Raw genomic sequence first — 26868 nt, forward strand, 5'->3', positions numbered from 1 at the left:
ATCGAAAGATCGGGCCACCCGCACCCGTATCAAGTATATTAGCACCTCCATATTTTCCTAATCAACACCATGCGTTAATTTTTTACAGATGATGTGTTTAGTATTATTTCATTTTTCCTATGAAATAAATAGCTCTTGCAAATGATGAAATGATTATTTTTACATAAAGATTAATAGTGATGACATTACTCATGATTAAATCCAGGTGAAAATTTCAACTAAGAAAGGACATGATAGTTAACTAGCTAGCTAGCGGGGTGCATGACACTATCCTTTTTAGTGCACGTGCATGACGTGCGTGGTCGTTCCGTCCATCATGTGAAGTAATGCATGGTGCATCTTGCACTTTTGATGCATGTTTAGTATGAGATTGTAGATTAAGAAAGCTGAATGATGATAAATTGATGCATGGCTCCATCCAAATAAAATGAAATTTCTTGGGGACCCCCTCCCTCCTGTCTTCGTCCCTGGTCATGTATGCATACATCAGATCACGTGTGTTGTGTTTTTATATAAACTTTGAATGTGAGGTGCCATTGAAATTAAGTTTGGCCTTGAAATTAAGTAATGTACGTGCATGCATGTAGATGGAGTTGGTGATAATGCTAGCTAGCTAGGGAGAGCTGGCCGGGTGAATAATAGTTGAACAATAAACACATATATAGGTAGATAGATAATGTTCCCTCGTACATATAACAAAGCTCTCGATCAAATCAACATGTGTGTGGACTGGTCAGGTATGAAAGCCTAGGGCTAATACATTGCTAATACATTGTTCTTTTTCCCTGATCCCCAATTCTTTTCCTACCTACAACATGCTGTCTTCCTTCCAGGGGCAGATTCACGCCTAGGGCAATTGGGGCTATTGCCCTAGGCATGAGCTAGCTACGTGTATTATGTCATAAAGATTTGGAAAAAGAAAATGGTTAACAATGTATTAGCCCTAGGCTTTCATACTTGACTAGGGACTTAGACAAAGGCTCACTGCTACACAACAGCCTACCAGTGGCGGTGGAAAAACTGGATCAGTGGCTGGCATGCAGCCCGCCACTAAGCTTGCGCCACTGGTGATGTACACCGCCGGTGGCGGTGACACCAACGGCCACCGATGTCAACCCAACAACAGTGGCTGTCGCATGCCACCGCCACAGGTGTTGTTTTGCTGCAACAAAAAAAGAAACATCGGTGGCTGTCGCATGCCACCGCCACCAGTGTGGTTTTGCCAAAATAAAAAAAACATCGGGCCGGCCCGCACCGAACCCAAGAAGCGGCGGCGCTCTCGTCGTCTCCACGGCGGCGGCGAGCTCCTCCCATGGCGGCGGCCCTCAGTCTGCAGGAAAATGATAGATCCGAGAGTGAGAGGGGGAGAGAGAGGGAGATAGAAGGAGTGAGAGGGAGAGAGAGGGAGTGAGCTCACCGGATCCGGCAGCGGCATGGTCGAGGGACAGCATAAAGCAGACCCGCGGCGTGGTCGAAGTGGAAACCAGATCCCGTCGTGGCGGAGGAAACCGGGGATCCGGCGGCCGCACCATGGACGCGATGAGGAGGGACGAGGTCGGCGGCCGCTAGCGAGGAGGAGGCCGAGCTCCTCACGCGCCCGTCCTCAGAGGCGGCGACTCGCACAGGAAGCACCGTATCCCATGGTGGCCTCCTCCATGGCGGAGCTCCTCCATGGCGGCGAGGCTGGGGGAGCCCGTGTCCGGCAGAGGAGACAGGGAGGAGGGCGCGAGGAGGAGCCTGTGTTCAGCGTGGATCTGCAGGGGGGGAGGAGGAGAACAGGAGAGATGGGGAGAGGATCGGGAGGGGAGGAGATCGGGAGGGAGGAGTCACGAGATGAGGAAGGGAGAGAGGAGATGGGTTCGGGTCCTTCTGGAGGGTGGAGATATGGAGAGAGAGAAAGGAGCGAGATAATCGGAGGGAGATAAGAGGCGCCACGGATCCGGGCCGGTTTTCCTCCACCAATCACACGAGACCACTCGGATCCGTGTTTTTTCAGATTCCAGACAACCATTGGGCTCAAATACAACACCAGTGTCATCCCCAAAACAGCCACCGGTGACTTATGCAATTTTATTTTTTTATTTTTCATATAACTTATAAATACTTTATGTGACTAAATTGGTTTAGAAGTGTGTAATAATGGTCTACTTTGTGTTAAAATTGGATATGCAACATTTTGAGTATTATTACATGTACTTGCTTCACAAAACAACCTATTTCTGCATTTATAAAATGGAAAGAGCATTCATTTTACTTATAAAGTTGTAAATTTCTTTGGAAACATTGTTTGTCATGACAAGATACACCTCTGTGCAAAAATTGGATACAATATGATGAACGGTGACATAGAAATGGTCGTGACTTTGGTCATCTGGCTTGAAACTCATTAACATTCATACCTAATAGTCCATTTTGAGAAGATGTTTTTTGAAATGTAGTCAAAATTCAAGTTTATTATTTTTCATGGCAACTAGTACACATAAAAGGATTCCATGCCAAAGAATGGAATTTTTTGACATTTTCTTCATATTATTAGATTTTCTGCAAGATGGGATGAAAATTATCGGAACACCTTTCCATAGAAGGTTGCTGAATATTTGAACATCCTATACGAATCTTACATCATTCTTACTTGGGTACCTTAAAATGGTTTTTTGAATTTTTTAGGAACAAACTATCACACATTTGTAGTTCAAATTTGAATTACTTTCGGGAAATCGCTAGACATTCATTTAAATGGAGAAAAATAGCAATATAGATAGAAAATTTAAAACCTTTGGACAGTAGCAATTAAATATGTCATAGTTGTGTGAACATTAGATAGGTGCCAGTTCGAACCATAAAAAATTGACTTGTTTCACATAATACTTTATTTTTTGCATTGAAAAAAAAGGAAAATCATATTTTATTGAAAAGACCATGTGATATTATTGTTCCAACGTGTAAATAAGTAGAAATGAGGACTTCAGCAAAAAGAATCCCATCGTTTGGATGTTTTTTGAATTAGTTATGATTTTTGCAAGTTTCAACGGTCTCCGAGGGGATCACCAGTGGCGGGTCTGTAAGACAAGACCAGCCACTGGTGACCCCACTGGTGAGCCACCATCAGTGGTGGGTTTTTAGACACGATCCGCCACTGGTGACCCCCTACAGACTGCTGAAACTTGAAAATTCATATATAATTCATAAAAAATCAAACAAAGGTGATTCTTTTTGCTGAGGTCTTCATTTTTATTGATTAACATGTTGGAATAAAAATATCATATGGTGTTTCTCAGAAAAATGATTTACAACCAAGATAATCATAATATATGAAATAAATAAATAAATTACTTTTTCTAACCAAAATCAATTATATTATTGCTCCATAATATAAAGCATGAAAAGGGAAGAATTTACAAAAAAAGAATCATATTTTTATCTTTTGTTGTGAATTAGTTATGAATTTTACAATTTTAAGGGGTCTCGAGTGGCCATTTTCGGTTAAAAACGGTCACTAGAGGTGTCGAATCACCAGTGGCTGTTTTAATCTTAGAACAGCCACTGGTAACAAGTGGGGGAATCCCCACCGAACACCAGTGGCCGTGGACTTGCACCGCCACTAGTGGCGGGGCACTAGTGGTTGGGATTCAGTTTTCACCATCTCCACCGCCATTGGTGCTAGACCCACCGCCACTGGTGGAGCACCAGTGGCCGTGTTTTTTTTGCCCCGCTCAAACAGCCACTGGAGGTCGTCTGCCAAAGCTACATTCTGGCGTAGTGGCTACAAAATGAGTATTGATCACGGGCGCCGCTACGGTGACCCTGTAGGTCTCGGGCGCGGCCCCCGAGACCTTGGTCACGGTCCGCGAGAGCGTGCGGACGATGCAGCGCGGGCCGACGACGACAACGAGCGAGGGGTAGTTGAGGCCGGCGTCTTTGGAAGCGCAACTGGTCATGAGGTTGGGGTCATTGTCTGGCACAAACCTGCGCAGCTGGTCGGCCGTGTAGTCTACAGCTGTACGTAGTCTCTGGTGCCGGCGTTCGATACGTTGAGGTATAGAGGCTTTTATGTTGTCTAGTGTAGTGGTAAATTTTCGAGGTCGCACTATACAGATCAGCGATATTGGCTAGTGATGTGCTACACACGAGTTAGGCTTCGTATAAGGCTGGTCATAGTGAGAGTAACATAGATAGTATCATGCATTGCCAACTAAGCATTGAGATGATATGGCACATCATTAAATGAACAAAGATGTAATAACATGATACTAGTAACATAGGCTTTTCAAGACATGATGTCTCTTGTAAATCAATAAATGAAGGTCTTATGATACCGTGTTTATAATAACATACATTTTGGAGGTATTAACATAGAGTAGTATCATATGCATGATACTATTTCTATGTTACTCTCACTCAATGTTAATTTTGCACGTCTCGAGGGGGGGGGGGGGGGCTTTGTTGGGCGGCCCGCGGATCGCTGGAAATGTGGGCCTGCTTTGTGCCTTCTTTGGAAAACCGGAAAAAGAATGTGCGTCCGTTAGATCTCAGGCCTTAACACAAGGCGAACTGGTGAACCGGTTGGTTGTTGCTGGTCATCACGCATTATCGCTAAGTAACAAAGTGGCCGGCCATTGCTTGTGTTTTCGTTGAGAACGACTAATAAGTGATCAATAATTAAGAGTGTGTAGCTTTCGTTCCACCTACGATCGATCTGCACTATCAGCCTGCCTTTATATGGTCGGATGATCGCAACCGTAGCTGCTGATTTGCGCGCTCTACGGTCATAATTAAAGCTACTATATTCATACGAGAATGATATCGGCTATCTAGCAGGTTCATCGCTAGCGCACGGATTCTCTTTTTTTAAAAGGAAATGACGATCTGTCTCTATCATACGATTATGTTAGAAGAAAAACACTATACAAAGATAAAGTAGGAAGTTCCCTAAAAATAGAGGGGAAGGAAATGAAAAGAAAGCGAAAGGGGAGCAGGAGCCCCCCCTCTCCACCACGTGTTGATTCCCTCTCTATGACGTCCACCGATTATATATCTTACAGACACACAACACTTAAAAACCGATTTAAAAGTCCCGATTTATCGTACGGGGATCCTTGCCAGCCGCATGGCCACCTCTTCCTCCATGTCCGCGGCGAAGCTGTCGAGCACCTTATGGTACGTGTACTCAACTGCCTTATGCACCTTATCTTATATACCTTATGGCTCAACTGCCGGTGCCAGCCGCCTCCTTCATGATGGATGTCTTCGCCACTTTGGACGTGTGCTCGATGTCCGTCCCGCTGCATTCTACGTTCTTCATCACGACTATCAGCACTACTAGCAAGAGAACCATTATTCTTCCTAAAGCGGTCATTGATCTACAACTTAGCGTTGAGCCACTTAGTTATGTCGGTCTGAGCTACATGTAGTATCTCGACAAGAATTATGGAACGGAGGGAGTACCATGCAAAATAAAACTGTCGTAGCTCGGTTTTTTTCAATGGTATTGCTAGCTAAAACTTCGTTTATTTTGCAAGTCTAGGGGTGCTTTGTTGGGCCGGTGGGTGGCCCGTAACAAACGGATCATTAGAAACAGTGGGCCTGTTTTCTGCCTTCTTTGGAAAACCAGAAAAAAAAATGTGAAGGGGGGTGGGGTGGGGGGGGGGGGGGAGGGGGATCAGGAGCCCCTTCTCCACCGCATGCTGATTCCCTCTCTACGACATCCACCATTATCGTACGGACACTCAACCCTTAAAACCCGATTTTAAAATGCACGAAACACAACGCGAACAAGGTGGATTCTATTGGTTGTTCGTCGCTCCCTGCTACTCAATCTCTCTCAAGTTCTCTTTTCAACAGTACGGGAACGAGAAGCCAGATGGCGCCGGTTTTGGCGTCAAGCCACTCGAGAGGGATGTCATGGCCCAACCCTCTAATGGGCCCAGAAACCACTCGGTTGGCATTGGAGCCGAGAAACAACCCACACGCAAGAGGGAGCTGAACACACTACACATTGTGCTGGAGAGGAGTCGGTCGTGTGACTGACAATTTACGGCTGCTCTGCCCGACAGCTCCTCCTTCAGTTCCGCCTCCATCAACTTTTCAAGGCCAAGTTTGTAGAAAATCTACTAAGGTCTAAAGTATCAAATGAGTATACTATGAAAATACATATAATTAATAAAACTATTATGGAGTTCGAGATGTTTGTAGATTTTTTTATAATAAGTTTGTCAAAATTGAAGAAGTTTGACTTATGAAAAAGTTAGGACTTCTAATATTTAGGAACGGAGGTAGCATTATATAATTTCATCTTATGCTTACAATTTTAGATGCTCTTTCTTTATTAACAATTTCACTCATTAAAAAAAATTGCCCGCAAGAGTGCGCGGGGCATGATCTAGTATAAGATGAAGTGAGACACATTTGAGACTACCTAGTCCTTCTATATCGACACACATTTGACTGCTTACTGATATTCATTGTATCTAGACATGCACACAATGTACCCATTTCTGGATTTTCACTTCGTTCACTTGATTAACCAAAGCGATCAGTTTACCCAATCTGAACCACACCACACAGCATGCTTTGTTTCCCCAAGAACAGACAACCTTAATTCCTATGCCCATAAACCGAATACTAGTCGATCGCACAAAATCTTAACCGCCTCTCCATCCTAGCTTGGCCTGCAGAAGACGCAACATAGCAACGCAATACGGGAGAACCACTGGTGTCGTCGTCCCCGTTCTCTCGCTGGCTGCGGCGGCGCCGGTGTGGACCAAGAAACACGGGCCGGCCCACATGGAGGGCCGAGGATACGGGCAAGCGGCGTATGGTCTGGGTGCAGCCGGCGGTGGGAGCTTCAATGGGCCTACGGCCTTCCGTTTTTGACTATGGACATTTTTCTTTTGTTCTCTTTAGGGCTTTTTCGGATCATGGGCCTTTATTTGCTCGTATTGTCTTTTGATCATGGGCCCCATTTAAAAGGCACAGAAAAAAGATATTCGCTTCCTACTCCTCCGCCCATATTAAGTGTTTCAAATTTATCCAAATATGAATGTATCTATGCCATAAAAACGTCTAGATACATGCAATGAAAGTCAGTTAATATGAGACGGAGGGAGTATATGTTTGCTCTTTTGATGTACGTAGTCTCCACTAGTTAGGGCATCCGTTAAGATATTCATCAGAGCCCGGTCATGATCCACGGCTTCGTTGCTAAGATGTGTGAGCTCCAGGTCTTACATGTTACTTCATTCTCCTGTTCATCCGAAACCAGCTGGCCAGGCTGGGCCGCGATAGATTCCACCATCATCAGGTTTTCTGAAGTTCAACGTGGACGGAGGTGTGGCGAAGAACCAGAACATGGGAGCGGAGACTGCTATCTGCCCCGATATTAATGCTATATGTTAGGGTTTTTCAGCAAGGGTATTGAGGCGACCACGAACCTGCCAACCCTGGAGGCATTGGCGGTAAGCAAGGCTTTGGCTCTAGTCAAGGATTAATTTACAGGCTTGGAAGCGCTACAATGCCAGTGCAGATTCTTTGACTTAAGGCACCTGCCTTTCCGAGTTCGGCAAGTGGACCAGCTTGTTGTGGAACCCACACTACTGGAAACGGCCGCTGGCAAAGGCATTATATATTGCCCCCGGTAAAGCCTTTGTTGACGACTTTTCGTCAGGGCCGCCGGCAAAGACCGTCCGCACGGAGCCCCACCGACAAAGGATTCTTTGCCGCCGGCAACGCCACGTTTTCCGGTAGTGCCACTTGTCAGCCTCAAAAAGGCAAGTGCCTTAAGTCAGAGAATCTGCACGGGTACATTGCATCTGATGATGGTTTAGTCGTCAAGGCATGCATAATTCGAAACTTGTTCATGATAGTACAGCACATATATAAACATGAGCATGAGCATTGGTACTATGAGTTTGCACACACATCAAACACTCACTAATCATTATGTTTTTTTCTTGAACACAACCACATATGGTTTGTGACTTACGGTCAACCAATTCATGCCCTTGAAAACATGCAAGCCCAGATATCTGCAAGATCCTTTTTTAGCGCACGACATTAACTTGTACCCTGTGGTGTCGGTGCCATGTCTCTCAATTCGGAACAACCCGAACGACCTTGTGCCGTCTTCATTGCCAGCAGCCACATGTAGCCCTGCTGTCTCCGGGGACTTGTTAGTGAGGTGCCAATCTAGCCTCTCAACGCAAAAGTTTGAAAGATTGCGGAATTCGATCCATATGTCAGTGGACAGGCGGATTGGCTCATCAGCTGAATGGTTGGGTGGTAATGGTGTGAACCGCAGAGGGTCGCCGAGGAAAGTCTCGTCGCGCACCTGGAATACGAAAGCCAGGCACCGTTGACCGTTAGGAGTAGCTGTGAGGCCACCACCGCTCCCTTGTTTTGCAGGGAGGATGTAGTAACTTTCCCTGCTACTTAGTGTCTTTCCTTGTGTGTCATGGGCTAGTTGGGTGGCATCATTTGCAAGGCAAAGTAGGGCGATGGCGAGGACCTGAAGGAGTGGGAGGAGAATTTTCATGTAGTCCTTCTATTGTTTGTGTTTGACTTGTAAGATTTGGGAAATGCCTTTGAGTTGATGTTTCTTCAAAGGTTTGAGATGCTTGGGTTTATATATATTGACAACAATACATCCAACCTTCCGTATGCATTTAATTTTAGATTTCCTTAATTATCTCATTAAAATCATACCTTTTAAGTATCATTTTGTAGAGACACAACTAAATCTGATAAATATTTTCTCAACAAATATTAAAACATACCAAGTTATAAGGGCTATCAATAAATATGATCACATATCCTTCAAGATTTAATTACCTAAAGTAATAAAGTCATTACATTCTAGCTTTCTTTGGTTATAGGTGTTGTTTATCATACAACAATACTTCACAGGCGAGTGAAAAGTCTGGAAGCTACTGTCAATTTTTGTGCCCCTCCATTAGTGCAATTGTGCAGAAACTAAAATTGCAAAAAAAAGGCAAACTAATAAAATTGTGATTACAACAAATGCAAAAAAAAAATAGTTTCTACAATATATGCAATTGAACAAAAAGAGTACAATTGCTACAATGGATTGATTCGCTTCCTCTTAAAACTCCAATGCAACATGTGTCTCTATCGCTCCTCATCTCTCTCTTTTGAAAAACCTTTCGTGTGAAATTCATGTGAAGCAAATTCCTGCAAATTTCTCATTCCTGTGTTTTTCATATAATGTGTTCCAAACGGGGCCTTAGCTAGTAGTATATGCCAACAAACATCTCCGCTGGCCTACACGCTGTTAATTAGATCCCGTGCATGCAAGCTGATTGCAAAGCTTGGCTTTGACCCTAAATTAGCATCTATCGGTAGTTCTGTGCCACCTGTTAATTAACTCCATGATTATACCAAGAAACCACAGTACCAATCAAGCTCTTTTCTGCTCTTGTGGCACACGTACATACGCCGTACAAGGACACGTCCTGTGTCAACTCTATATTATTAGCATGTAGATATACCCCGTACGTACGTACATACACGTAAGTGCATGGAGTGAGTGAGAGCACCACTGATTGAGGTTGCACACGAATTCCGAGGAGACATGTCATATGCTAGTTTACTTTTCTTGTTCGTTCCTCCCTTACACCTGTCGAATGGAATGATCCAACTACGATAAAAACAGATGAAAAGGCTAGTCACTGGCAAGTCAATAATTGTGCTGCTCGATTGGATTCTCAGACCATTTTCCGTATAGTTGACAAAACATTAATCAAACCTACGTACCTTGTTTATATGCGATTTATATGATACACGAAACCATACTTATTATCAGTGAGTACTTCTAAAATTTGAAAATTCCACGTCGCTGAAACCACGTATTAATTAACGAAGTAATTATTGGTCGAAGCCTTATATTAACGAAATCTTATACGGCATATCATGAAACCAAGAGAGTGCTAGATTATAAGCTTGACATATATACAGTTGTTTCTTGATGATCAGTACATATATACAGTTGTTTCTTGATGATCAGTACATATATACAGTTGTTTCTTGATGATCAGTACATAAGTGGCATTAGTCTATTAATTGGACGGAACTATATATTCAGAAATTGTTCCATTGACACGAACGGCCAGGATGCTCGAGGGCTCCAACACAGTAGGGTTTGGTAGGCAACAGAAGCCCTAGTTAGGACGACGAGCGACACGTGTGGCCATGGTGTGACACAAAATAAGTTTGATATTTCCCTCGCAATTATTGACGGGTGAAAGCTAGCTTTTTTTTTTGCAGGTAGCTTCTTGACAATATACATAACGAGAACAAAGGAATTATGAGGTGATTTGATTTTTGATGTGATATCAACTGTATATTTTTTTGCACTGTAAACAGTGTTAGTTCAAATGATTTGCTTTTGTCTTGCTCCCGGTTTGCAATGATGGATGCATTCTGACAGCGTAGGGTCGAGAGTCTTTTCAGCTAGCGATTTAAATAAGCTTGGGCTAGAGTAGAAGAAAAGAAAAATGCATGACTCTAGCTTTGAACAATCTTGTTCTGATTGGATTTTTGCTTTTGTGGGAGTCACCCACTTACTTTTAATTAATCAACATCATCTGGGAGGTGCATGCAAGTCCTCTCTACGGTTCTCATTTTGCAATTTTGGGATAGACAATTAACCGTGATTGTCGCACGGTGTCTTTCATGGTTTCAATCGTGTACCTTCAGGGCACTCCCAAATTCAGCCACTAAATAAAATTTTAAGTGGTTACAAGAAAAATCAGAAACATGGATCAACCAAATTAACATGAATGGAGAGTGGTATGCATGCACGATCGATCCTATAGATTTCTATAGCTAGGTAGGGTGTATGGTGTAGATATCAGGAAGCATGCTCTTAACTTTGCTTTTCCAAAACATGCACACAAGCCATGCTATATGCACGCATGATTAATTTCTCTACAATTTCTATCTCCATATCATTGGTTGTCCTGGCCTGCCGCCCAACATGTGCTAAAAAGAGGAGCCCATTGATCTCATCTAAACAGTGTACTACTGCCCCTAGCAATATAGCATGCACCTCTCTGCAAATTGCATTGCACACCCCTAAAATCAAAATCCTTTTGCATGCCCTCTCTAATCAGGCATGCATGCAAAAACCACCGTAGCATTGCCTTTCCCACTCTGATCTTTTCCCCCATCTCCATCCATCCTGCCAGCCAGCCAGCCAGCCACAAGATTATTGGATGGAGCTACTAGTAGCACTACTAGCCTAGTGAGTGATGCTCACACTCCCCTCTCCATGCATGCACTTCCTCACGACCAATCATTCTCATACACAAGCACAAACCTACACCTACACAGCATGCATTTTCCTTTCTCTTGTACAGACAACTACAATCAGCATGCATTTATTATTAAATTACTCTCTTTCTCTAAATCTCTCCTCCTATAAAAGGACCTCTCATTCGCACACCACATAAGCCCATCACAAAAATCACAAACCCAAAAGGCTAGCTCAAAACATAAGCCATAGCAAACAAGCAAGCATAGGCACAGTGCACTTCTCCCATAGCAGTAGAAGAGGATCAACAACACAACATGCTTCCTCTGGTGAACATGCAAGCTCCTGATCATAACCATCATCCAGATAAGACTACTAGGCAGATGGAGATGATGAGGAAAGTTTCCATCTCCATCATAGTCATGGCGCTTCCGGTGCTCTACGCATCGGTGCTCCGAGTCCCGCCGGCAACGCTTTTAAGGGACACCACCTTCTGGTTCCTCTTCTCCAACTCCATCATCGTCTTCATCGCCGCCGACTCTGGCACGCTCTTCTTCACCCCATCCTCCTCCTCTAGCTCCGACCACGCCGTAGACGACGACCGCCCCTTCGTCGTCTCCGTCTCCGGCGACTTCGCACCGCCAACAATGGTTCTAGACGAGTACTCCGGCGCCAACGACGGCCACGGCGATGCGGCGGCCGCCATTGACGAACATGATGTGAACATGCCGGAGAGGGAAGAGACGACGGCCATGGCCATGTGGATGAGCGCGCCGCCGTCCTCTGCACTCACCGCCGGCGTCGATTCCGGGGCCACGGTGAGGCCGGCGATGCGGCGGCGGCGGCGGAGCAGGTCGCACAGCTCGCGCGCGCTCGTCGTGGCTCCTCCGCCGGAGCAGGAGGAGAAGAGCGTGGTGGTGCAGGAGGAGACGACGACCAAGCAGCTCCGGCGGACGGCGACGGAGCCCCGGCCGCCGGCGCCGGAGAAGAAGGAGAAGGAAGATGAGGAGAGCGAGTACTACGCGCGGCTGTCGGACGAGGAGCTGAACCGGAGGGTGGAGGACTTCATCGCCCGGTTCAACAGGGAGATCCGGCTGCAAGTCGAGCGAGAAGACCAGCAAACTCTACCGCAAGCAGCAGCCTGAGATCGGTCGACGGACGTGGCACGCCACGTCACGTGCACACGTGGCACGGCACGACACGTGCTGCAAGGTCAACACCCAGTTCAGAAATTCTGAATTCCGGCTACCGTCTGTACAAACAAAGCTGAAGCCTGAAGCTCGAGTTAAATTTCTGCTTGTAAGTAAAGTAAGAACAGAGTATTATTACTCCAGTCAGTAGTAAGCAGTGCTGTACTAGCTTTCTTCTTGTGATGTAGAGTGAGAGCAGAGGAATTAAGGTAGAGAGACTGCACTGCAGTGCTTGATATATGAGGCTTGGAATCTTGGATTTTGCATGCATGCATTGGAACAGTCAATAAAGAGAGAAATAGGGAGCAATCTGTGTGTCCTCTTCCTGCATGAAGATCTTGTCCTGTCATCCTGTGTAAAGTGGACCCATCTTAAGAAAATATATATTTGTAATTAAAGTTGCACAAATATATATTTTTCGCATTTTTCCGTCGAGAGTAAACATGCTGAAAATTATAAAATCGGCAGGTTTTAAATTTTACAGGGTACACAATTTAGTATATATGTGGTTTGGGCATGATCACTGGAGATCTTCTTTTGCAGCCAACTGCTTACTGACAAGATCTTGTGTCGACCCAGGTAATCTACACTACAAGTACACAATCCTTTTTTTATTTGCTCCTGAGCCAAAATATAGACCTCTTAAATTGTACTATAGTACTACCCGTTATTAAAAACTAATCTTGTTAGACAAGAAGATCCAGTTGCAGGGGAGCAGCAGAGTATCTGCATAATTTTCTCTTAGGGGACAGTAAAACAGGAGTCCTGTCATGTACTGGCCATAGTACTGATGGCCTTCTAATGGGTAGCTTTAGGTTTATTCTGTCAACCAATCGGTTCAATGTAATCTCTGGTTATGATTAAACTTTAATATTTGATCAAGAGATGTAAGTAAAGTCATGTTTATCTTTTCAAGTTAAAGACTAGGTAGTCCAATCACATACCAGTTACCTCTGCAAGAGCTAGCTGGCTTGCTCCAAGGTTAATCAAGCTCTATTTTACTACCATCTGTGAAGCTTATGATTGATCTTGCAGCTATAAAGTCGCAGTACTTATCCCAACGCCGTATCATCACCCAACCCTAATAAAGTATAGATGAGAAGAATTGACATTACCTGCTAATTACTCTGCGCTGTCATGCCACGTGTGCATTCGTGTTACACGGACCTTACTAAAAACTGTGCACCACTCAGTGCATGCATGATTTGAAGTTACTACGAACAAAAAACAGACAAATTTAGTTTCGAATATCGAATAGTACCAAATACCACCCTAACGATGTTCATTTTGATTAATCGGTACAATTCGCAATTGAATTCTGTCATTACTTTTACATATGGGTTGAATTTAAGTTCGAAATTTATGGCACATACGCTAGATCATCTTCTAATAATTCGTCTAAAAACTTAAGCTATGTCTTTCTGAATGGTGATCAGAGCCCCTGGCTGTGCACAAGTTGTGTGCTAAAAACTGTGTACAACTTCCATGCATGTGGCAAATTTGGAATTTTTATATGTGTCCCATGTCTCATCTTGCACAACAAGATCAAAGCCAAACCATGCCACATCATGATGGAACAAACAAGCTGATTTGATCATCTGCAAAAGCCTCAAATTAAATAATGTTTGCCTCATCCCTTGCATACACCAACCCATGGCTGCCCTGGAGATAAGGCACAAAGCCCATGCATGTGCCATCTGGGGTTGAAATTGTTAAAAGATACAAGCAACAAGACAACACACTTGTGTGTAGCATATCTGATTTGACTTTCTCCCACACGAAATATCCTTAGCTTGACCTGATTGCACACCAGATTGTGATATATATGATTGATCCAAGGTACAAGATCAGTCTGGATTTTAAGCCAGTGTCTGCCTTTTCAGTTAATTAACCAAACCCTAATACTTTTACATTGGTTACTCCATGAGGTGCCCAGTTATTTATTCTACCTGGGAGATATGTTGCACTTTTTGAAGATTGTCCATGGTTCTATTGGGTCTTTGAATTACTTTCGAACTTAGGCTTCAGACCATTCATTTTCACGCAAACGTCTAGTCAGGGGTTTCTTTTTCTTAATGTAACAACAAATTAAACATTGCCAGGCTAGTAGTCGACAACATATATAAATAGTTTTCCACAAATATCTCGAGCTTGACACGTTGGGAAACTCGGATGGGCATGAATATATGCTAGACACATATCTGCATATGCCCCAATTGCAGCACACGCTGCGCACCTCATCAATATTTTAAAGTGACTCCTCCTTTTGAACATTTAACAAACTATAGCTAGAGCTGTCAGTACTATTTTCCTTATCAAACTTGGTTGCCTGCATAAGATGGCAGCAGCAGCAGGCATTAATTTGTTGCACGAAAATGTGGTCGATCGGAGGCGAACATGCACTGAAAAATTAATTTACTAAAATTAAATATCTGAAATTTGGACACGAGTTTTTAAATATGTTTTTCAAGAGAAAAGGAGGGAGAAGTACCTCTCAACCCAGTCATTTTCTTGTTGGTGTACATATGAGGTTAAAGCGACAGGTCAAGGAAAAGCTAGGATCTCTAAAGATCTATGTCAAGAACATCTTCAGCAAAAACATGTCGACCATTCATTAATTAAATTGCCTATTTCTCTTTTGCACTGAGGACTGGTGGCTTGCCGCAAGAGAATTGGCGCCAAAGCACCTTCGGTCAGATTTCGACACTTTCACAATTCTTGTTGATTGGCAAATCTGAAAGGAGCGGAATTCTAGAGTCTTTCAGCAGAAATTCCACACAGTCGATAGAGTCTTTGAGATTACTGTTTAGGAGCTCCAATCTTGGAGAGCCGCTGGCTGTGTTGCTGCTCTGTAATTTACCCTGGTAGTTCCTGTGTAGTAGCCCCTGTAGTTTTTCTCGGGTGAGTTTCTGTCAGCTGAAGGTGTTGCTGACCTGCTGTGAGGTTGTGGGGCTGTTGCTCCTCTTCAGGCTCTTGCCTGATCTCTATAATGTTATACCTCTCCCCCCTTTCTTAATATATTTCAGCCATCAGGCCCTTCGAACTACAAAGGTTTTCAATGTTATTTCGATGGATCCAAATATACATTATTCAGTATCTGTTACGACGGTGCATAAGAAATGCGATTTTTCCTACTATTAAAAAAAAGAAGAGATACACCTGTGCCCCTGATTTTTTAACTGTTAGTTTGCGCTAGGAAATCAGCTAATTTTCCTTCTTTTCGGGAAAAAACGAGAGAGAAAAAAGTGAAGAAGTTTTAGCGTGCATTGGCACGGGACAGGTAAAAACTTCTTCACCTTTTCCATTGGCGCTAGGAATTCAGCTAATTTAACCCTGCTTCTTGCTGCGTGGATTGAAGGTTTCATTAGCACGGACGGATGGGGCGTCGACACGTGTCGCCGGCGGGTTGGCCGCCGTCCTGCACTGACTGGCCTGACTTGTACGCCGCCGAGGTGAGGTGACAAGTGACAAGACGTAGCTTGGGAGTTGTCTCGCAGGCAGGAAGGCGCCAGAAGAACCCAAACTATAATGGCGGCGGTTGGCTCCACTTCTAACCCTGCAGATCAAGCACTCACCAAACTCAATCAGGGAGCCTGGCCATGCCTCCCTTGGTGGAGACAAACATTTTGCTTCTTCCCGTTTATTAAACTCCTCCATCCGGTCCTATGTTAAGATAAAGATGAAATGATACACTAACTCTAAATGGCTTTAACCCAAGGTGGGGCCGCTGGCATCTTGGTAGGATTTTTTGTTGTAGCCAATTCTAAAAAGAAAATTTCCATTTATAGTCCAATCCTGAAGGAACTTTGCCCCCGAAGAAGATTTTGTATACAAGATAACATGTTGTGACACTAAAATTTCTACTCCATCCGTTCCTAAATTCTTGTCCCTGTTTTAGTTCAAATTTGTATTAAAACAGTGACAAAAATTTAGAATCAGAGACAGTAGTACATTTTTCTAAGAAGTCTCGAGAGTTGATATAAGTGGCTGGGGACTGGGGCGTCGGAGCGCCGGTGCGAGTGCGGCCACTCTTTTGAACCGAAAGAGATGGCCGGCCAGCCGGCCGAAGAAACATGTGCACAGCCGGTGGAAAAAGGTCACTCACTTTGGGCGGCAGCTTCCCGACAGGACACCGTACACACACATATAGTATCACACTGTACTGTACTGTACGGTCAGATGTACGTACATGCTGTGCTGTAGTGCACGGCTCTTTCGACGCAACTGGAGGCAGGCGTGCAGCCAAACAGCACCCAGCTACATTAGCGAACAGTTTAGTTCCGGCAGGGAACGATGAAAGTTCCCGCGAATCAAAGAGGCCAGCATAACTTCGTGAAAGGATATGTACGCATTCAGCCAGCTCCTGTCCTCTGCTCATACAGACGTTGCCGCTGTGAGCCGGTCGCTATTATGTTACACATAAAGGGAGGGGTTTGGTTTTGCATGTCATTGATTGTGTGAGATAAGGACTGATTCTTGGATTCCTGAAAGACAGGCACAGGAGCATCACCAATTATATCAAATTCCCTTCACCCTCGGTTGCTATCGCAGTCACAAGTGTCAACTAAGGAAGCATCCTCCTCTGTACTGTACTTTCACCTCCGGCTTCAGATCCTAGCCATGATCACCTTGAACTTTGAGCAGATCAGCAGATGTCCTCCTGACGAAAGAAACCTCAGAGCAGATGTCGCAGTGAACGTCGCAGAAGAGCTTTTGCGTTCATCGAGCAGAGATGATTAAAACCGGTTGCTCACAGTGGTTCCATACACAATTAGGTTAGGGACCGACTGCACGACCGTGTCGATAGGGATGGCGAAGTTCACCCCTGATGAGATCCCTGATCCTGCCATACAAGACAAGAGGATCCGTCAGTATATCCTCCGCACAGAAGAATTAAACATTGGGATGATCCATCCATTAATGGCTAGGCATGTATCTCTATTTAAGCCGTGGGATCTGCCTTGAGAGTGGCATGTATGTGTGTCAGAAACAGGAATAGTATCATCGTCCATCTAGTACATATCTTCACACAAAGATGGAGATCTACGACTACAAGTTGCTAGCCTGTACAGAAAAAACAACAGGATTTCTTATATTTTTGTACACCTATCATTAAATGATGGTGATCCACTGCACAATCTATGGAATGAAAATAAGTCGTCAATAAAGAACAAAACTTGATTTCGTAGAAGAAGAAAAGACTAGCTAAGCTTCCCAGCAAATCAAGGCAAAATGAAGATGTGATTTTCCACCCTAGGGTAGCTTGACCATGGCATTAGAACACTTTGCCTGACGCTTGGGGAATATCATCAGAAGGAGAATAAAGTATGATTTTGACATTCTGTTAACAGTTCCTTTCATCATTAAGGAATCAAGAAATAACAAAAGGACTCAGAAGACATGGAATTGCATTGCTTCAGTTAGTGCTAGTGTGCCACAGTGTTTTGCTCATAGTATTAGTTTCTTCTGGACAAAAGAATTCCCAAGGATCAAAACCTACTAGTAGCAAAATACAATATGCCTACTTGGCTTGATTTCACTGTGCAGAAAACTATTCCATGAGAGAGAAGAGAGGGCTACCTTTGCGTGTGAAAGTAGCTGTATTAACTCCAATTACATGGCCATAAGAGTCAATTAGTGGGCCTCCTGAGTTACCTGTTAACATGAGAAATTTTTGTAAATATGGGATATATGGTGCATGTTAGCAGTCATATTCAGCTGAATCACAAAATATGGACAGTGTGAAATTAAGATGTCTCTTCAATGAAATGTGTCACAATGGCTCTGTGTGTGATGTTTTTTTTAAGTAAAAGGAAGTTGGGGCAGTATGCCTGTGATACAATTCTAGCATGGAGGGACGCAAATCGTAATCAAACTATTAATACCAACTTGACAATAGGAAAAATTATCGATGTCCCTGCATTCAGACTACGTGGCCACAAAATCTTTTTACCAGACACCATATCTTGCTTAGGTAGCGTAGTGCCATAGCAAACAAGCAGTACCTCCACAGCTGAATCTGCAACCTTTTTAAGTCTTAGGGTATATTATTGATCTCCAACGTATACACTAGTAAATTAAAAAAATCAGTAGTCTAGATCCTATTTGGTTCGTTCGTAAAATGGTCTCAAATGGACTAAATTAATTCCTGGGCAGCTGGGCTATTAAGAGAAGACACATGGAGAGATTTAGTTAGGGTATATTTTGGTTTTTATTCCCGGGCTTCATCGACCCAAAAGGATTAGGTATTTGGGACAAAACAATGCATCCAAGCAGGCATAATTACCATCTAAAGAACAAGCAATTCACCAACACGTTATGCGGTATTACCCATAAAAATTTCAATACGTTCCTTTGTATATCCTGTATTATTGATGATTCAATGCATGCAGTATTGCAAGGCAGTACCAGCATTTATAGCAGCATCTGTCTGTATGGCGCCACGAATCACCCTCCCGTCTGGAGATGGTATCTCCCTTCCCAGACCACTAACCACCTATAGGATACTTCAATGATGACAATCAGATTATCAGCATACTCTAGATTTGAAATATCAAGCGTGCATTAACATTATTCAAAATTCCACAGCGCATCGGTGCATCTATCTTGGAATGATGGATTCTGGAAATTTAGGAAGTTTGTACTTAACGAATAATCGAACGATTTTCTAGGTATGATTACCCCAGTAGTTAAGGTGTGTTCATATCCTAAAGGGTTCCCAATGGCAAAGCAGCTCTGCCCGACTCGCAAACCCCGTGATGTGCCAATCAAAGCAGGCCTCAACTTATCACCGTCAACATCAACCTGCAGAACCAATTTGACTTCAAAGAATGCAACATGGAACCAAGTTCACATAATTGAAACTGCACTACACCAGCCAAAAAAAGTGCAGATCCAAACCTTCAGAACAGCAAGATCATGTGCTGTATCATACCCTATTAGCCTCCCCTCCTTTGAGTAACTAGTGCCACTTGAATCCTCTAGGAACACCTACAAGAACCATTAAGCAATGTTTAGAAGGCACAAACATTAATCTCTCTTCTCTCTAAAAAACAAGCAAGGAGAACAGTTTTTCAACCCAAAAAACACAAGCAGAAGTATTATATTTTAGTGAGGACAATGTAAAAACAAAAGGGAGAAACCTTGCAGCGATGAGATTCAGATCCGTCCCCAGCTAATTTAGCAACAACGTGGTAATTTGTCACCTGGTGCACCAGAGTAAAGAGTCATTTCGAAACTTAAACAAGAGATTGCATGAGTCAAGATGAATCTGCAGTCTAGCATTGTGGTCTATAGCCAAACAGTACATAAAAGTACCAAGATAAATATTTGCTAAAAAGCCTCGCAGCAGCATAACTGGATCCACACAAATATAATTCCATTGAAGTTATGAGAATCTATCATGTTTTTGCAGTAGAAGCACACGTGAAAATAAATAGTGCGTGACTAAACATTCATGAGACAAATGGGACAGAAACCACACTTGGTCTAAATGGTACTTTTGGTTTAGGTACTTGCAGCTTGCAGGCTAGCTAACGAAAACACAAACGATACGGCCAATGATCAAATTTAGTCAAGGAGCTGCAACAGCCTAATCAAGAGTAAGACGACACAAACTCAAGTAATCAAGCAAAATGCTCTTGACAGGGTTCCCGCAACGTGTAACGTGTGCTCGATGGTGATCAAAGGATCTCACATTGTAAGTTGGAATCAACTCGCACAAAGTTGCATCGAACAAGCACGGCAGCATCTGCAAACTGCACAAGCGAATAATAACGTCTAGAATTTCAACCACATGTTTACTCAAACCATCCGGAAGTCATGTAAATTTCCTAGAAACCACACTTGCTACGTCTGTGTGAGCCCATGGTCAACATTCAGCAACTACGACAGTTAATATATGTAGACAGGGTAGGTTCAATTGGACAATTACTACCAGATTAACAGCTGAAGACAAAAGCAGAAACTACAGAAAGGAGGAAATGGCATTGGATTTGTCTATTTTTAGTACTTCTACAGTACCCGATAGCCTCGCAATTCAACCAAGCTCCAACTGCATCACTAATTTGCATCGAACAGAGTGGCCAAACCGCACGCCCGAAATCCCTCCTCTGCAACCCGTGGTAAATTTGAACAAAATAAAAACGACGAAATTAAGGTGCTCACTCACAATGTGGCCGGAGGAGTCCCACACGAAGCCAGAGCCGGTCCCCTCCACCGTGGCGCCGCCCTCCTCATCATAAACCGGCTGCGCTCCCCTTCCGTCCCTTCCCCGCGGCTGCGCCACAACAAGGAGGTCCTTGATGAACACCACCGACGGCGACGCCCCCTGCAGAAATACCTTAGGGTTTCGCCAACAAATGTAACATGAATTGGGAGCATGGAAGGGAGATACGTATGATACCTCGAAGAGGCGCACGACGTGGGTCTCGTCGACGTCGTCCTCGCCGCCGCCGGGCTCGGCGCGGGCGGGCCGCGGAGGTGGGGAAGCGGCGGCGAGCAGGAGGAGCGCTGCGGCGGAGGCGGCGGCGACGCGGCGGGTGGAGGCGGAAGGGGGCGGGAGGTGAGGAGTCCGTTGTGGCGGCGGTGGCGGTGGCCGGAGGAGAAGGAGCCGGAGCAGCGGCTGGAGGAGCGCCATGTGCGAACGACCTTGGAAGCGCGCTATCTGCTTCTGTTCTGTCGTGTGGGGCCGGGGAGTGAAAGCGGCCATCCGTTTTACGTCTTCCTCTTCGGAAAACGCATTTCATCAGGTGTGTGCCTTGTATGGTTGGAAACTTTGGTCATCAAGTTCGTCTGATTGTGAATAACGCTTACTTAGCAGCTTCTTTCTCTGCAGTGGACAGGACCTAGCCTTTTGCAGTTATTCATGGTCATTATTTGGATTTTTCAGGTCTTTTCTTGAGATGTTATCTAGATCTTTTTTTGAAAAGGATGGTAACCCCGGTCTCTGTATCGACCATCATATTATGTGCATTCATTTCATGCATCTTTGTTCCTTCTATTGTTCACCATATTCGAATTATTCGTCTATACATATATCCTGTTTTTTAACTACATTACGTGTCATTTTCTGTAGCAACATGACCTGTCGAATAATTCTCGGCAAGCTAGGTTGTAGATTTGCTCGTCATTCATTCGCGTATATCAAGAGCTGCTAATAAAGCACTTGTGCCTCATATGAAGGTTGGACTTCATCTTTTACCCATTTGATCTTGCATGGAATATATTACTTTATAAACCGACAGATTCAAGCTCCCCAACATAACCGGCAATGGCAGCACTGCAAATCTCGATGGAGCTGTCTGAACTACTCATATCCGAATGTGTTGTAGCATCAAATTTTTACTCACCCAAAGGATAATTTGAGGTGCAAATTAGGTCGATGTTAGCTTTGTGTTTACGTAAACATATTTGTTGCTATCCTTTGTGAAATATCGTTCAATTTACTTAGGTTATTGTATGATGGTCCTGACTTGTCTGCCAAACATTTAGTTTTTCGATATTTTTTTTATGAATACTCTTTAGATGTAATTGATTTTGCAATAAATATCAGTCCAAACCTCCGGCTACAATGCTGACAAGGCCGACCGACTGAACAAGCACAGATTGCTAAGGCGTGTACAATAAGTTGATGTCAACATTTTCTTAATGATGTTACATAGGATAAAATCCGGCCTCCAATCGACAACCACATCCGGCAGCTGTTTGCCGGCCGAGAAGCGAGTCGGCTGCCACGAGATTCTGATGGAGGGATCGGAGGGAAGATGATGAGGTGAGGACCCCGTTCTTGTCCGGAGACCTTTCTGCGCATGACATCACCGCATTTGTCAGGTTGGGGGATACGTGCTCCGGATCTAGAACTTTTGGCCGTTCACATAAGCGCTTGCGTCATCCATGCCTGAGGCAGCAGCAGGTCGCGAGCAGAGCGTCACAGAATCGTCACTCCTCGATCCCACCTCCACCTTCCACGTTTCATCCTCCGTGCCTCCCATGTTTGTCTGCGCACTGTGTGACGAAGGGATCGCCATGACACCCGGATCAGCTTTCGGCCTTGTGTGCGGGAGCGGCGAGATGGAGGGAGGTGGGTCCACTTGGGTTCTTCTGTGTGGAGTCTGCGGCGCAGTACACCACAACCAAAGGCTCCACAATATCCGCTTCTGCGACTACCGCGGCTGCGATTGCGGCGACCCTGACTACATCCACGTCTCCGACTGCAATGGCTGCGACTCCGGCGGCCACCATGCCGGCATCAGCGACTGCGGCGGCCAATACATACCAATACATACATTAGAAGATTTTATGTTTCGACTCTAATTATTCTTATATTTTAATTTATAACGTGTAACCAAGGTTTCAAATCGCACGTGAAATCATTTCGCGGCGGCATCCTCTGGCCGCTATTGCGCTATCCATTACGAAAAATTAGCACCAGATTTAAACTTATTTGTTATACAATGAAGAAATTAATGCAAAATTAGGGATTAAAGTTCATTTCTCGGCAACTGTCATAGCGTCGCGACGAGGCTTCTATACCGCTAGCGGCCAAATCACGCACTATTTATTTCTATGCGGATAACTTGATTATTTTTTGCTCATATTGTTAATGTTTTTTTCCACTGTTAGTGTATCATCGGCTTTTTATAATCGGAGAAGTAAGATAATTAGAAGGAGCCTTTTTGTAAATGTTTTTCATGAGAAGATTTGAATATTTTGGAAGGCTTGAGGTTGCATGAAAGTTGAGATATTTGTCATGAAAGCTTCTAGAGAAGTCGGCAGTAGCAAAAGGAGAAATATTGTAATCCATCCGACCAATATTACTTTGTTGTTGCAGATTTGCCTAGATATGGATGTACCTATACAATGAAACGTGTCTAGATACATGCGTATCTAGACAAAGCTGTGACAAGTAATAAGTCTTGAAGGGAGTAGAAAAGTTGGGAGCTTAGAGGAATGATATTTACCATGGAAAACACTAGAGCATATCTTCCTGGAGAAGTAAGAAATATCTAGACCATACTTTTTTTTATGGAATATTCTAAGAACAGATATTTGCAGTAGAATGTTTAGATGATGACTAACGAGGATATGGGACTCAGGTATGCCCATGAGGGCCCAACCCGACCCATCCAACAGGGGATGTCAGAAGACTCGGATAGGAGTTCGACATGACTGGGAGACCCCACACTGAGTCGGAGTGGTGACCGGGCAATCTCAAGATATTTTCACGGGTAGGCTTGTCCTTGACCCTATGGAATCTTCTCCCATCTAACTGCCCACACAGCTGTAACTCTTACCCGGATCGGAGTATATAAGACGAGTGAGGGGGGAAACCCGGGCAAGACAAAGCTAGCCTTCCCCAACCTAGAGAGACAGGGAAGAACAGATCCCAACATCGCACCTCTATACACACATACAGATCTGAACAACCTCGAGGGAAACCGACCCCAACTTGTTCAATCACCTCCAAGAGAACATCTCAATGCAAGAGAACAGTTCAATACAAGTAGTCACAAACGCTTCTGTGCTTGCACTTCTGCGTAACTAGGGTTGCAAGTCCAGTATAGCGTACTTTCATAATGGAATCAAAAGCGTCGTCCGGATATACATGAAAAATGTCTATATACGATATTTATGACGTCCGGATATACATGAAAAATGTCTATATACGATATTTATGACACAGAATGTTGTTCTTTCAACATGATTCCTCAACAATTGAGTCATTGTAACTGACTCTCCGTTCTCTCCGTTCCACTTTGGTTTTCGAGTAATAATTACCATCATGAATTTCTCTTACTGCTTGGTTCCGCATTGGATTTAGCCAACTTTTGTTTAGAAAGTGGTGTCACGACTGTGGAAAATACCTTCTAGGAGGGGCCCTTGTCTTCGGCTAAAAAGAAGCAGATATAGCGTTCCCTAACCTCTGTTAGACCCACAAAGGAAGTCACAGCGCTAAAACAAAAGGGGAACAGTAAGGAATCTGTTGGTATCTTTGCAATGCACGTTTATTAGGTCTGGAAAACCTTGTTAGGTGCACTCGTAGGTGAAGTATACACAAGAGGCTCAAAGCGAGGATTCATGCGTTCTTTCTTCTCAAAAAGACGGAATGATTGCTCGGTACGAGAGAGATTCTTAGCCAGGGGTTTGGTAGCTTATGCCCCCTAGTTTGCAACGTAGAGCAGAAATGGTTGAAACGGCTCCCATTGTGTGTGGGAATTCTTGCAAATGTGGATGGAAAGAGCTAGACCCCCTCTCATATCTTGCATCGCTCATAGGATTGTTTGGGAGCTACATAGCTGTTGACTTGGTCATCATTTGATGAAACTTCCCCGCCTAGCATTGGAAGGAGAAAGTTTGTCAGACCAGACGAGCCTATCGATGAGGATGAACACCATACTTGTTTCCTCTGGCTGACTGACACTTAAGCCTTCTTCTTCTATTAGCTTCTTTTTATCGAAAGAAGCCTCTAATGGCGCCTTAGCCTATGTTGAGTTGAGACTGGCCTGCCTGCGTGGAATCTAAAAAAACAATGAAATCCATTCACACAAGCTGGACCATTGCCTTCGGCAACGCCCTAATTCCTTTCCTATCTTTCTTTTTCTCAAGGACCAGGAAGAAGAAACAAATCCCTTTATTGAATGGCCGAGGAAGAGGCGGCACTGAACAGAACAAGATACTCTATCTTTGGGGCTGTACGCATTGTGAAACTTGAGCCAGGGAGAACTCAGGAGAAGGGTGCCTCGGGAGATAAGTAGTTCTTCATCTCAAGCCCTCGTAGAGTGTAAGTAGTGGACCAGAAATATGACATCCTTCCTTCCCGCTGTACTAGATAAGGTCTGGTTAAAGCCCGGTGTGCACACTCCATTCATTAAGAAAGAGGCAGAGCGTTACCCCACGAAATCACTACATCGCCCTTCTCCTCCCTCACTGGTTCCGCACCTGGTGGTGCATAAGGAGGTCCCAATCTACCGGCGGGAGCGTATAGAGTTATTTATAGGTGCATTCGTTTGTCAAATCGGCTCGTCGGTAGTAAGGCCTCCCCGTCACGGCCTCGTACCAGTGTTTGCTTCGTACCGTTCGGAAACGTGTGGAAGATGGTGTGGTCCTCGTGGGTATGTCGCTCGACGGATGGCACCGCATCGTCGTCGAGATAATGGTTTCAGGGGTCCGGTTCCCCTTGTGTTCATCCATAGGACGAAATTGGCAGAGCGCTGGCGTAGGTTCTTGTCGTACCCTCAAGACGGCGAGTTTGGGTTTCTTGGCATGCATGCGTGTCGGCGAGATATAGTCAAGTTCTTCAGATCAAATTAACGTTTGACAACAGCGATTGCATCTCCGAGACGCTGGTCCATAGTGACACATGCACGAGGACTAACCGGTTGTCGAGGTCAAGCCGGCTCCAGTATGGGAGCAGCGACGACGACTCGTTGGGCAACGGCAGTGGTCGTCTGGTGGTTATAATAGATGCATCCTTTTTTTTAGATGACCAGGGACAACATCCCCGGTCTTGACTTTTCATTGAGACCAAGCAGGCCAGAGCGGACATGTAGCAAAAGACAGGTTTGTCGCAATAGTCATGAGCAATAGGAGCCACTTCTACTACAGCCGGCAGACCGCGATCAGTTAGCCATGCAGGGCTGTGGAATCAGACTTGACGGCGCTGCCAGCTTCGTCTTCTTCTTCATGGGAGAGGGCTGCGGCGAGGATCCACCAACGTCCAATGGGGATACCGGGCTTAGCAGCGGTCCAAGGGAGCCCGGCGAGCTTGGGCACACCGCGGTGGGGACAGTTGGAAGGCGTCGGAGATCTTGAGCCGGGTGTAGTCTCCCAAGAGATCATCCCCAAGGTTGGGCGACAACGGCCAAACTCTACTTTCAGTAGATTCGAAATGCCACTAGCGCCAGCCCAAGCGAGGAGGTGCCTTTAGCACCGAGCGGAAGAGGGTACATAAACCCTCGACCTGCTCCATCGATTATTGCGTTTAAAATGTTTGTTTTTCATTATTGCGTTTCAAACATCAGCTGGTGATTCCAATGTTCGTATACGAGTATTTTGTTTGCTCGAGGCACAAGAACTATTTTTAAAAAAGTACCGGCTTTGTGCTGCAAGCTAAAAGCATGGGATATTCGGGACAAATTAGGTCGCATGCCCTATATTCTGCAAGCTAAAGCTAGCAGTACCATGTGTACGCTCGGTCGTTCCGGTTTTAGATGTCCTGACGTGGGACATTTGAGCAGCCTATCTCTTTTGGATTTGATTTGCCGACGCTGCACCCCAACGTGTTTGACTGTCCTTTTCGCAGGAAAAGGAAGAAAGAAAAATCTATATTATTACAGTTCCCAGTATCTCCAAGTGTTATGTATCTTGGTGAAAGGTATTTCTACCGGCTCTGGCACCTAACAGTCAGATGCA

The 26868-nt window shown here is 44.5% G+C and overlaps 2 protein-coding genes across 2 annotated transcripts; one reads left to right on the forward strand and one right to left on the reverse strand.

Moving 5' to 3' along the window:
* The first annotated feature begins 11446 nt into the window (after positions 1-11446).
* On the forward strand, positions 11447-12866 carry LOC100836094. The gene has a single exon (XM_003579075.4). The coding sequence runs from the start codon at positions 11584-11586 to the stop codon at positions 12409-12411; it is 828 nt and encodes a 275-aa protein (XP_003579123.1). The 5' UTR covers positions 11447-11583; the 3' UTR covers positions 12412-12866.
* A 3852-nt stretch (positions 12867-16718) lies between these two features.
* Positions 16719-21134, reverse strand: LOC100836402 (protease Do-like 5, chloroplastic). The gene is made up of 8 exons (XM_003579076.4): positions 20861-21134; positions 20627-20785; positions 19599-19661; positions 19357-19446; positions 19138-19260; positions 18865-18952; positions 18037-18111; positions 16719-17299 (listed from the first exon to the last, which is right to left on the reverse strand). The coding sequence occupies exons 1-8, from the start codon at positions 21092-21094 to the stop codon at positions 17193-17195; spliced, it is 939 nt and encodes a 312-aa protein (XP_003579124.1). The 5' UTR covers positions 21095-21134; the 3' UTR covers positions 16719-17192.
* Between the last annotated feature and the right edge of the window lie 5734 nt (positions 21135-26868).

Source organism: Brachypodium distachyon, chromosome 4, assembly GCF_000005505.3.
Source record: "Brachypodium distachyon strain Bd21 chromosome 4, Brachypodium_distachyon_v3.0, whole genome shotgun sequence".
NCBI classification, from domain to species: Eukaryota; Viridiplantae; Streptophyta; class Magnoliopsida; order Poales; family Poaceae; genus Brachypodium; species Brachypodium distachyon.